General features: G+C 43.0%; 1 protein-coding gene across 12 annotated transcripts in view; it reads right to left on the reverse strand.

Moving 5' to 3' along the window:
- Window positions 1–12358, reverse strand: part of THRB (thyroid hormone receptor beta) — a 395093-nt gene that overhangs the window by 74564 nt on the left and 308171 nt on the right. For 11 of the 12 annotated variants that reach the window (XM_061194742.1, XM_061194736.1, XM_061194743.1 and 8 more), the window contains one exon: window positions 1993–2253. The exons of the other annotated variant lie outside the window; for it this stretch is intronic. In XM_061194742.1, coding sequence (XP_061050725.1) covers window positions 1993–2253 — 261 coding nt within the window. The remainder of the gene's footprint in view (window positions 1–1992; window positions 2254–12358) is intronic. 12 annotated transcript variants of the gene reach the window in all.

Here is a 12358-nt window from a genome sequence, read left to right on the forward strand (position 1 = left end):
TCTTCTTCAATTCTATCAACAATCACATAGGTTTGCTCAAGGACAGAAAGTGGAAAGGCTGAGATTCTAGCCCCAATATGGCAGACTCAAAAATCTGTGATCTTAATCACTGTATTTACAACACTGAGGGTCTTGGATCCAAATAGAAACTCTTTCCTTTTGCTTTCAAGGTTTACCAACAAACTGGAAACTGGACAGCGTCACAAACTCTCCATATCCAAGGCCAAGATTTCTCACAAATGATGGAGATGGACCCATGAATGAATGAATGAATATGGATACCAATTAGGAATAAGTCACATTTAGTTTGTGAGGTCCTTAGATCATGAGGACACTGCAGTTTCCTGTAAACCAAGGCATTTCACTGTGAACCAAGGACTGATGTGGTCCTGACTCCAGCTCCTAAAATCTGAAGACACAACCTGGTTACAAATTCTAAGACTAACTCTCAATTGCATTTCAAACATGTGCACACAGGGAGATCAGCTCGGTGCTTTGTGACCACCTAGAGGGGTGGGACAGGGAGGGTGGGAGGGAGGGAGATGCAAGAGGGAAGAGATATGGGAACATATGTATATGTATAACTGATTCACTTTGTTATAAAGCAGAAGCTAACACACCATTGTAAAGCAATTATACTTCAATAAAGATGTTTAAAAAAAAAAAACACAAACAAAAATAAACATGTGCACATACACACAGAGACATCTGTTTTATATTCTGACTTTTTGGGGAAAACTTATTTTGCTCTTTTTCTAAATATCCCTTTCAATTTCTCAAATCTCCTAAATAATAAAGATGAGAGACAGTTCAAACACAAATCTTCCCCAAGAGAACATGTATGGTTTTGACTGCATTCAAATCAGAGCTCATACCTCTATTTTATTATTTGTTTAGATAATCCTATTTTCATCTGAAACAATCCGCACACCCAACTTCACAGGTCAACTAGTGGTTCCAAGGAGCTTCTGAAGTGTTTTCAGAAAAGTTAAAGGACCAGCAGTTTTTTGAGAGGGGTGAATATAATCATGTTTTATGTTCAACTTAGAACACTTTGCAAAAGCCCTTCACGGCTCATATATAGGAGTCTTTACAAACTTTCATTAATATATCTTAGTATGTGATTGGCAGATTTTCTAATACACCATTTAAAACTTTATCATGCTAACACAACACTGTAAATCAACTACACTTCCATAAAAAAATAACTTGATCATGAGTCAAAGTCCTTAAAGAAAATGGAAAAAGACCTTATTTTTAAAAATGCTAAATTGAAAAAGAGTGGGAGGTCACATGAACTTGGACATTTAAAGACACAAATTGATTTAAGAAGCAAAGATTTTGGGAAGCCCTAAGACCATAAAGCGATCAACACAAAGACATCTGTCAGGGTGGAGGCGACCTGAGGTAAAGACCAGTTGAATCTAATGCAATCAGAAACTTAGGCCAGTTTAACATTTTTTTATGAGGTGACAACCCCCTAACACCATAATCTCGCCTTTCAGGATGATGACACAGGACTTAACCAGTAAAGGAAAACAACTTCAAACCTCTCTTTTGAACATGAATTGTCTATTTAGGTTAAAGATAGACTTTGAGATCCCATTAGCTACTGGCACAATTGGGAAAAGTCATGTACACACACACACACACACACACACACATGCTTCAAAGCAAGTAGTTATGTAACAATATCAATGTCTGTTTCTACTTAGCTTGGAAAACAGAAGTGAAGCCAAAACTAACAACCCTCCTGCTAATTAGAGAAAGAAAAATCCCCAAGTGCCCCAACATGAAACTGAAATTAACTGCTTTCCTTTGGAACCCACTTATTTTACGCTTCCCAGAAGATACAGGGATAAAGAAACTTTGGAAGAGAGCAGCTGGGGAAAACACATGGACACCATACGTGGACTCAGTGGAAACAGAGCACACACTTAACAGAAAATTCTTTTCCTTGTGGCAACTCGGGTCTAATAAAAATCTGGTTACCTTTACATTTCTTCTCTTCCGTTTGGAAGGTCTGGGCATTAGGGGCGCTCTGATCGTTCACATCGTCGTGGTCCAGATGGAATATGGAACTGGTCCAGGTGGCCTGGATGAGGTGCCGGGGCGACTGCTCATTTTTCAGTGCGCTGCGCCTCTCTGGGGGGCTCTTCCTGTGCAGGCAGGCTTCAGACATTCCCACAAGCTTCCACTCCTGCTCGCCGTGTGGACAAGTCTTCGGCTTGTCCCAGGCTGGAAGGCCATTTTCTGGAGGGTTGAAAAACACGAGATGACGAGCTTTGGCATTGTCAGGATGGGGTTGAGATGGAGAGGTTTGGAAGGCAAGTGCTTTCTCGGTTCTTTGGGGCTGACAGCGTTCGCACACCCCTCCCCTTGACAGTGGTCATAAGATGCAGAGGGTGTCAGCCTCGGGCATGGAGCCACTGGCGCTGGATTGCCTGTCGGAGTAATCAACACATTCCCCCGATTTTACTGCCTACAAAGATGTCAGCTTCTCCATGGGAAGGCTGCCCTTTCGCCAGCCCTGCTCCCAACAGCAATGGCCCGGGAGCAAGTGGGCACCAATTTATGTTACTGCTTAGATGACCATTTGAGGTCTCGAGGGTCAGGGCTGGCCGTGGACACTTTTCAGATCCTCAGGACATAAAACGTCCAGGATTCAGCCTTGTTTGACTTGGGTGTTATCACAGGCTGACCTGAGAGGCACCCTGTTGCTTAAGACGGACGTGCCACGTGGCTACGTGAGAGTGACAATTCTGTTCTCCCTGTCACCTTCCACTCAGCCTGACACAAAGGGCTGGCTCTTCCAAGAGAAACTGTGTCGATGGTTTCAATGTCGTCCCAAACAGGTGAGGAGATCAGCTGAGCCGAGCAGATCGTGCTTTATTTGTGGGGTAAATTAAGAGCCCTAATGATAGAATGAAAAGCCACATGTCTCTTGCGTTGAGATACAGGCAGTTAATGGTTTATGTATACGATGTTGTTTTCTCTATTCAATTTACAGGGACTTGAAGGTCTGCCCTCTAGAGAATGGGAAACAATAGGACAATATAATGAAAACGTTCTCACACTAACCTTCCCTGGTGGCAAATTTTACCTCCTTGAATATTTTACTGAATACGGCTATAAAGTAGAGAGTAAAAAGGAGTATGCTAATATATATAATTTGTAGATGCAGTCACGTTCAAAAACATAATCCATCTGGCCACCCATATTTCCAGAAATTCGTAGGCTACTGTCTGTCAAAATGAGAAAAAAATATAGAGTTCTACTTTTAAAGTGATTATAGACAGTGATGGAAAGACTAATTGATAAGTGAATTTCTTTTATGCTGAAAGGGCCAAAGGACCGTGAATATCCATATCAGAGAGACAAGCCCATCCTGGTCTGTGCATAGTACTGGGAGTTTAAAGCTGCTGTTCAGACACTTAAAATGAATTTTAAATCACTTAATGCAAGGGTTAAACACGCTTTCGCTTTTCACAAGCCCCCTCTGTAAAGCTACTAGATGCCTTCAGAGATGTTGGTTAGGGGTGGTTTCTCTAAAGGTGTCATCGGTTCTCAGCCCCTTTTGGAAGTTGCATTTACCTTTCCTGGTCTTGGGGTTACTGTGTGGAAATCCCGATACCCATCCACTTTATTTCTAGTACAGGAGAAGACTGTGAACAACTACAGCAAGATAGCAATAATTGACACGTGATTTCTCTGTCACAGTCAATGGAAATACTGCAGCATGAAATACCCTAACTTGGCCAGTAACAAATGATCCCCTTTAAACAAAATCGTACAACACTTTTGGATGTAATATTTGCTCTTATTCAGAGAAGGGCCCTGAAAATTCACTCTATGCAAAGGGCTGTGCTAGGCATCTTGGGGCGGGGGGGGGGGGTGAACTAGACCTGGGTTCCTTCTCCTCAGTTTCTAGGGCATTATTCAATGCATGGTAAATCCAAAAGGTCTGGACTCCACCGTGCCAGCTCCTGTTGCAATTACAGGCACTTAGTCTCACTTTCCATGAAAAGAAAAAAATAGCTTAGGATCTTGGGAGATTGTATGGCATTTCAGATGAAACGTATCTGTGTGGAATCCTTTCAAGGACCTAGTATCCATGAGGGTTTGAGGTTTTCATGAGCTAGGACTTCCCTGGCAGTCCAGTGGTTAAGACTACGTGCTTCCACTGCAGGGGGCAAGGGTTCGATCCCAGGTGCGGGAACTAAGATTCCACATGCCACGCCGTGTGGCCTAAAAAAAAAAGGTTTTCACGAGCTAAATATAAAGCCACTGAATGCAAGGGTTAACTTTGCAAAAAGAGTTTCATTTCGTTTCTACAGAAGTGAAAAGCCTTCTCACCCATGCATGTTTCTATGATGTCTACTCAATTGTCACGGACTCTAATTCCTCGGGAAATTGCACCATGTAATGCTCCATTTTATTTTTATTTTTTAAAATTTATTTTTGGCTGTGTTGGGTCTTTGTTGCTGCGTGCAGGCTTTCTCTAGTTGTGGCGGCGAGCGGGGGCTACTCTTCGTTGCGGTGCGCGGGCTTCTCATTGCGGTGGCTTCTCTTGTTGCGGAGCACGGGCTCTAGGAACGCGGGCTTCAGTAGTTGTGGCACGTGGGCTCAGCAGTTGTGGCTCAGGGGCTCTAGAGTGCAGGCTCAGTAGCTGTGGCGCACGGGCTTAGTTGCTCCGCGGCATGTGGGATCTTCCCGGACCAGGGCTTCCTGAATTGGCAGGCGGATTCTTAACCACTGCGCCACCAGGGAAGTCCCTAATGCTCCATTTCAAGTAATGTTAAAGTTATCACAGTTTTTTGTAGCGCCTCCAACATTTGATTTTTCCGCAGAAATTCTTAAAATGTGGTATTAATTCCCCTACCTGAACAGAAATTAAGAAATATAGCCAAACTGGGTAGTCACTGCTCCCTAGTGAAGGGAGCTAGTCAACATGCGTGGATGAGAGATGCTGGAAGGGACCCCACCCAAGGGGACATTCCTCCCTAAAGCACAGCCCATTAAAGTTTGCTCAGCACGTCCCCTGGGCCAGCAAGAGCGGGAATTTCTTCTAAGCAAGTGAGGTTATTATTGCGGTGAGGCAGGGGATAGGATTGCCTTCCATTTTCCTAAGAGTCCGAGGTGGTTTGGGAAAAGGGCTCCATTTGTGGGAGGCGTTTACGAGCTCGTAATTACTGTCTGTAATTACATTCATGATAATGATATTCTGTTGCTTAATTGGCAGGTTTATTGTTGGGGCAGTGCTGACACATCTGGGACTAAGAAGTCCTGGTTGGGTCACGGGAAAACTCGAGGGATTTACTTAAGGAGGATTCTTGGTAATTCCTATTCCATTCCCAAGGAGGGATGAGACACGATTCCAGGCTCCTTCAATTCTGCCTGCCAAGGATGCTGTGAACTCTGTTATTTATTTATTTATTAATGGATTGGTTGAGATTTCAATGCTCCAATTTTATAAACAAAAATTTAATATTAAAGCGGAGACAAAAAATTTTAACATTGTTTTAATCAAGTAACATAGCTGTTTGAAACAGGAAATTTTAAGACAGTTGAATAGAGCAAAGTGAAAGATTATTAGGATAGCCACTCTGAATAAATTCCTTACTATATGCATTTGAATTCCACTGTAAGTTTGGCACTAGACTGAACACTGGCCTAAGCCAAAATTTTCTCTTTAGTGTTTTGAAGCCCTGAACGTTTTCCTTCAGATTTAAAAGAAGAAAAAGAGAAAAAAAAAAAAAAAAAAGGAAGAAAGAAAAAGGGACAAGACCCTCTATTACAGAACCTCCTTCGCTTGATAATGGATATGCTGAATCCAACTTCATACCCCCTAAAGAATTTCAGAAAATGGCAAAAAATTTAGAACCTAGGTGAGACGTGAATTTGCAAAACCTCTTCTCTTTGGTGTGACAAAGCTCATTCCCTCCTGGTAGGTATATGGCTCTCCTTCAATCTCATCAAAATCTATCAGAAAAGGCAGCTGGAGACCAATTTGTACCTCGCCAGTAAGATTGCTAGGGTTTAATTTCTTATAATATCAAGCTAACAGGGTTTTATTATACCAAATGTTTGTATAGTTTCAATGTGAAAAAAACTTACATACATTTTGAACTGTTATTTCCATGTTTGCTTGGCAATGATGGTTTTCAGGGATTTCCTGCTATTTCTGTATCCTTTCGTTCCCCCAAACCTCAAACCAATGAGATATTTCTTTTTAGAGGGATTAAAATCTCAAAAGACTACATCAGTGAATCTCAAATTTTGGTAAATATCAGTCACGTGAGACGCTATTAAAGAAGGCAGGAGACCAGGCTTATTGAAATAGGATGGGGCCTGGGCATTTGTATATTTACCAAGTTCTCCAGATGGTTCTGATACCCAGTAGAGTTTGAGATCCACAGGGTTAAGAAAATCTAAGGTAAGAAAACAAATTATTGGCAGATATCAGATAAGAGTGCAGTTCCCTTCTCAGACTGGAAGGTTTTACACGCCCTGGACTAAATTCGCATTATAATTAAAACATTCATCAATTGTTTTGGGATCTACTGCTTGAAGCATTAAAAGTCAGATGTTAACTGGAGTTATCTTGTAGATAGCAGGTATGGATGTGAGTAAATACTCACTCAAAAAGCCTGTCGTTCTGAGGATTATCTGGGACACAAATGTGCACAGTAGTAGAAATACATTTTTTTTAAAAAGGGAGATTCTGGAAATGACCATATCTTATTAGTCACATGAAGGATGAATTCTTTAATGGATCCCAGCTAACAGCTGGCTTTTAATATTTCATAGTCTAGACATCAAGACAATTAATTTGTCAGTTATGATGCAAACTAATAAATAAGTAGAATTAAAGAAAAGAACTAGATAGGGGCATGTGAACTGCTACTAAAATAACTAGACACACATTGACCTGTGTGTCTTGAGGGCGTGTAGATTTGAATGATTGCATCTGTGTTAGATGACCATAATTCTAGTGGCTCGAATGACCCAGGTTTGACCTAAAGGGTTCTTTTGCAAAAAGAGACAAACATAAATCCTATGAACAGAACTGCCTATGTCCTATCTCTGGAAATTTCGTTAAAGATAATAGAAAATAAACCTGTCCATCAAAAAAGGAGAATTGTATGAAAATATGCAAGTATTTCAGGGCACGAAAGCAAGCTTACACCTTAGAAAAGTACTAAGGCAAAGGAAATGGAATTATGACAAAGCACTCAGAAAGGGTCTGCTGAGTAGGCTGGGGTTTCATGGCACCAATTACGAGCGCGGAGTTTGCATTAAAAGGCCATCAGTATGAGGCACTGAGACCCCCAAACCATATTCTGTGTTCAGCGGATGTATATATAATACGCTTTGCCAACCCAGCGAGTGTGTAGAATTATCATTGTAGAGCATCAGGCAATTAAGTATGATGTCTCTGATTTCCGTTTAAATTTTTGACTCCAACCCGTACGTTCAGCCTTGTGGAATCCTCAGACACATCATCTGACTTTTATTTGTGGAGTCGCGTATAACAGGAGACTCATATTTGGCTGAGCATTTACCGTGGGCCAGGTATAGAGCTAGACACTCTGATTCATCTCCGTGAACATCCCGGAAGCACAGTGTTCTACTGTTTGACTGATAGGGAAACTAAAATGCAAAGAAGCACTTCATCTGCTCTTTCATATCTTTTGTACTGTTAACTGATATGTTTGCCTTAGTTTGCTAAGTCGCCATTGACCTATTAATAGCTATCATTTGATGAATACTTTGAAAGTCCTTTATAAACTATGCTTATTGTCCAATTTTCCCAATTATTGATATTCACAACCGGTCTCCAAGCTTTCAGTCTCAGCCACCTCCAAGCTATGGTCCACGCAGCAGCCAGAGTGAGCTTTTAGAAATATACATCAGAGTAGATTGCTCTGCTGTTTAGAATCTTCTGGTGACTTCCCAGCAAGATTGGAAGGAAGTCCTCAGCTCTTACTGCAGCCCGCGGGGCTCTGTGGGATTTATCAGCCTGTCCTGATGAGCCCCCACTCCCGTGGCTCTGCCCCCTGTTCTCTGTCCTCTGGAAATGTGGGCTTCAAACCTGGGAAGCTCATTCCCACCACAAGGTCTCTGCAGAAGCTCTTCCCTATGCCTGGACTGCCCCTTTCCCAACCCTTATACAACCACCTCCTGTTATACCAAGAAAACCACCAGGATCCAACTGCCTCCCCCTTTTACAAGAAGGTTAGATCTCCCCTTATGCAGAACCTCTCAGGGTTGCATTTCTCCAGGAAGGTAACTGAAAATGGAAAACCGAATGTGTTGCACCCGTGTACACCTTGGTGGAGGGAGGCAGGGAGGGGGCTGGGGCTGAAAGATCGGCGTCCCAACCCTTCTGTAGAGTGGTTGATGGGTCTAATCTTGGGAGATCACTTCCTGTCCCTAAGTCTCAGTTTTTCCATTTGCAAAAGGGCAATATAATATCGCTCTTGGGATTTTTCTAAGGCTCAAATGAAATGATGTATGTGGATGTATTTAGTAATTAAGTGCTCTTCAGGTGTACACAGTGCTGTAACCACCTAATCTATATTATGTACATGACCATATGTATCTCTTTCTATCCAAAGGGAAAAATACTATTAATAAAACAATGTGTTACTTTTCCTAATAAAATATTCTATGTTCAGTGGATACAGGTACTGTACCTTTACTCTCAACACCATGACCATCATCAACACCGCTACCATCACCACCTGGTCCTCAACAGAACGTGTGTGTAGGTGAGGTTGTTTTTGATGGCCTCCCACTTCCTTTTGACCCCCTTTTTGTCGTCTCTCTCCCTCCTCCCAAGTCCTTGCTATTCTCATGCAGTCCTCTGGGTGCTCAGTCACCATTGTGGGAGAATCCCCTACTCACAGATCTCTTAGTGACCTTGGGCAAGTCACTTTTCTTCTCTGTACTTTAGTTTCCTCACCTGCAACATGGGAACATTCTATTGCTGTGATGATTAAATAAGTTCGTACATAAAAAGGTCTCGGAACAGTGCATGGCACATTGTAAACGGTAAATGTTCGCTCTTTACTCATACACTCAAATGATCTCTTTCCTTTGCCCCATCCTCCAAACTCAAGTCTTTTCTAAACGTGATTCTCAAAGAACATCTCCAGAAGAAAGAAGTTTGACAAATGACTTCACACCACTAGCTTAATGGCTTGGAACCTGGGATGAGTCACCCCTCTCAGCAGAAGTTGTGATTTAAAGAGGATGCTTGAAGAGTGTGGGACCGTAGCCCAGGAATGAATGCCTAAAGCTGGATTTCTGATGACCGTGCAAGGCAGGTGGGAGAGACGTTTTGGCGAAGTAGGCATTTCCATTCAGGCTCCTGACTATCATCATACCCGGCTTGCTTAGCTTGGTGGGTCAAGCAACCTAATAGTGAGGACACAGGTTTGATCCCTATTCAACTTTCAAGACCTGGCTCATTGTTTAAGCTTTTCTTGAACCAATCCATCCACCCTCAAACTTCCATAGTTCCAAAACGTATCTCCCTTCCTCTGCATGCTACTTTTTACCTCGTGATATAACCATTTATATACATGTATAATTTTCTCCTTTTTTTTTTTGTGGTTACACTTACATTGCCTAGCACAATGTCAATGAATAACAATTAATATTTCTTGTTCCCTAATAATCTGATAATTGCAAAGAGAAAATTGCCACCTAAGCACAGACTCTGCCTATTTTCTTATCCAGAAGCCACTGGTTAGTCACAAGGTGGATTCATTACTATTAAAACCAATTCAGTGCGATTTTCTATCACCAACAGTATTATCGTCCCCAAACTGCAGGTGAAAATGAAAGCTGTTCTGCTTTTTTAGAGGCAGGATAGGATAGTGGATAAGACTATGGGCTCAGCTAGTCAAGGTTCAGATTCTGGCTCTGCCACTTATTAGCTGTGTGACTTTGAGAAAATTGGACCTCTCTCTGGAATATCTGTCCTGTTTGTCCTGCCTCCTCTGCAAGGGCAAGAACTTATCACGGCCTCCTTGTGTGTCAGTGGCATCCCCACATTTTTCCTCCTTTACTGGACCCTAGTCAATTTATCCATCTCTCAAATCCCACAGCTCTAAGCACAATGTCTTAACATGACAGGACCTCAATAAATGTTATTTGGAAATAACTGAATGTAATCTAGGCAGGTCAAAAAACCCCTGAAGCTGAACAGGGCACACACAGACTCTCATCTATCCAGGAATTTCTACCCACAGAACAGTAACGTGTTCTGTGCGAGACAAGTCAGCCAGACCGCTCAGCGTCAGCAGCAAAGGTGGCCCCGCCAGGGACAGATGCTGGGGCACAGGCTGCGGGGTGCTCTGTGCGCAGAGAAGACAGAAAGGGCAGCCGGGTGACTCTGTTCCTCCCAGTGCCAGGCTGGGTGATCTCGCTGTTTTTACTTTGGCATTTGTACCCCGTGAAGTACAAGCCACAGGTGTAGCCCATTGTTTGCTTCCCAGGCCACGTGGGTGGCCGAGCTCCACAGACGTGCCACTGTGTGGCTGGTGAGTGTCAGGGCTGTCCTCTCAGGCCCCCTGACCTGGCACAGCACCCCTGGTCTAGTAGCATCTGGGATGGCGTGGGCCGGCCACCAGAGGACGGGCTGCGGGCTTGTCTCCTGGTGCCTTTGGATCTGCCCAGGGTGGCGTTCTTTACCTGGCCTGGGAATCTTCAAGAGTGACCTGAAGCTGTACGGCCTTGGGCACCATTTACTTCCATTTATGAAGGCCTTGGCGGGTGGTGCTTCCCCAGTGGAAGCCACAAGACTTGTAAATTTGGAATATTTGGGCAAGAAATGGAGAGTTCTCTGAAATAGACAAAAATCAAATTGTGGACTATTTTTAAAGGATATTCACTGTTACTACTTTCAAGAATTGTCAGGGAAGGTGACGCAACTTTGCTGAGTGACCTGGGGTGAAAATACCTCACAGGGTGGGTGTGAAGATGACATGAAGCAACATATGTACGAGGCCTAGCTTTGAGCAGAAATGTGAGTGCTGGCAGGGCTCCCTTCCTATTTTCCTACTAATGATTATGGAGATCAAAGCCACCATTCCCGGTGGGCGGGATTACACAGACAGTAGGAACCTCCCAGGGCAGGGTGGACACTGCCCACACAGCCTCTCTTACTATGCCAGCCTGTGGTGAGTTCCTCTTCCTTTGAAACACAGTCGTTGTTTGTTCTAAAAACATGCGATCGTGTACTGTTTCTGAGATCTCACTGATATATATTCGTATTCCCAATATAAAGACTTGGCTAGCCCTGGAGGTTGGGACCAGAGACTGCCTTGATACTCTCCACAATTTAAACTTGCAAAATGGAATGAAATGCTCTGATCATTGTAAGGCACACGAGGGAATGGGTCACAGCTGAGGATAGGGCCTTCCAGGCGCCTGGCTTCTAAAGGACTTGTGGCTAGGGAGAATAAGGAAGGAAGGAAACCATGTATATTATTGTGTACAAGGTATTTTACATGCATAATAATAGTAATAATGCTGGTGTAAGCAGCTTTTGACAGGCAAGAGCCCTTTGCAGGAAGGCGCTCTCTGCAGGAGGTCCCTTTTATCTTGTCACCTTTATATTGTCACCAACCTTAAACCAGGTGCCCCATGCTCTACTCATCTCTGGCCCAAGCACACTTTTCAAATCTTTGGATCACACAATACCTTGCTTAACCTGTTGGTTCTTTCTTTAGATCAAAAAAGTAGAAATGAAGAATAAGTAATTAACAGACGACCAGATCTCTTCCCCAGCTTTCCCTTCAGTAATCTCAAGAACAAACAGCATCTAAAGAAAGATCAGGAGGAGATGACAAGCCTGAACGCAGTGGGAGCCTATGAGTCTGACCTCCTACCTCAATGATTAACTGAGATTACTTCCCCTTTTCCCTTTAAAAACTTTCACGGCCAAGTAGTATCTTTGGAGTTGGTTTTGGGACACAAGTCCACCTTCTCCCCAGATTGCTGGCTTTGTGATTAAAGGCAACATTTTCCGTTTCTACCAACACTTGCCTCTTGAGTATTGATTTTCGAGCTGGGAGCAGCTAGACCTGAGTTTGGTAACACTGATAAAATGTACTGAGCACTTACTATATGCCAGGTTACTAGACTGGGCTCCATAAATACAAATTACTGTTCACTGAGCACCTACTGTGTGCCAGGTAGCCTCCTAAGTGTTTTTCATACATTATCTCATTTATATGCATAGCAATATCAAGAAATAGGTATTGTGTCTGTCATTTAAACCAATGAGGAAATAAGGGTGGAGGCGAGTTAACTGACTCCTGTGTTTCTGTTTAGGATGGGTTAC

Source organism: Eubalaena glacialis, chromosome 6 (assembly GCF_028564815.1).
Source record: "Eubalaena glacialis isolate mEubGla1 chromosome 6, mEubGla1.1.hap2.+ XY, whole genome shotgun sequence".
NCBI classification, from domain to species: Eukaryota; Metazoa; Chordata; class Mammalia; order Artiodactyla; family Balaenidae; genus Eubalaena; species Eubalaena glacialis.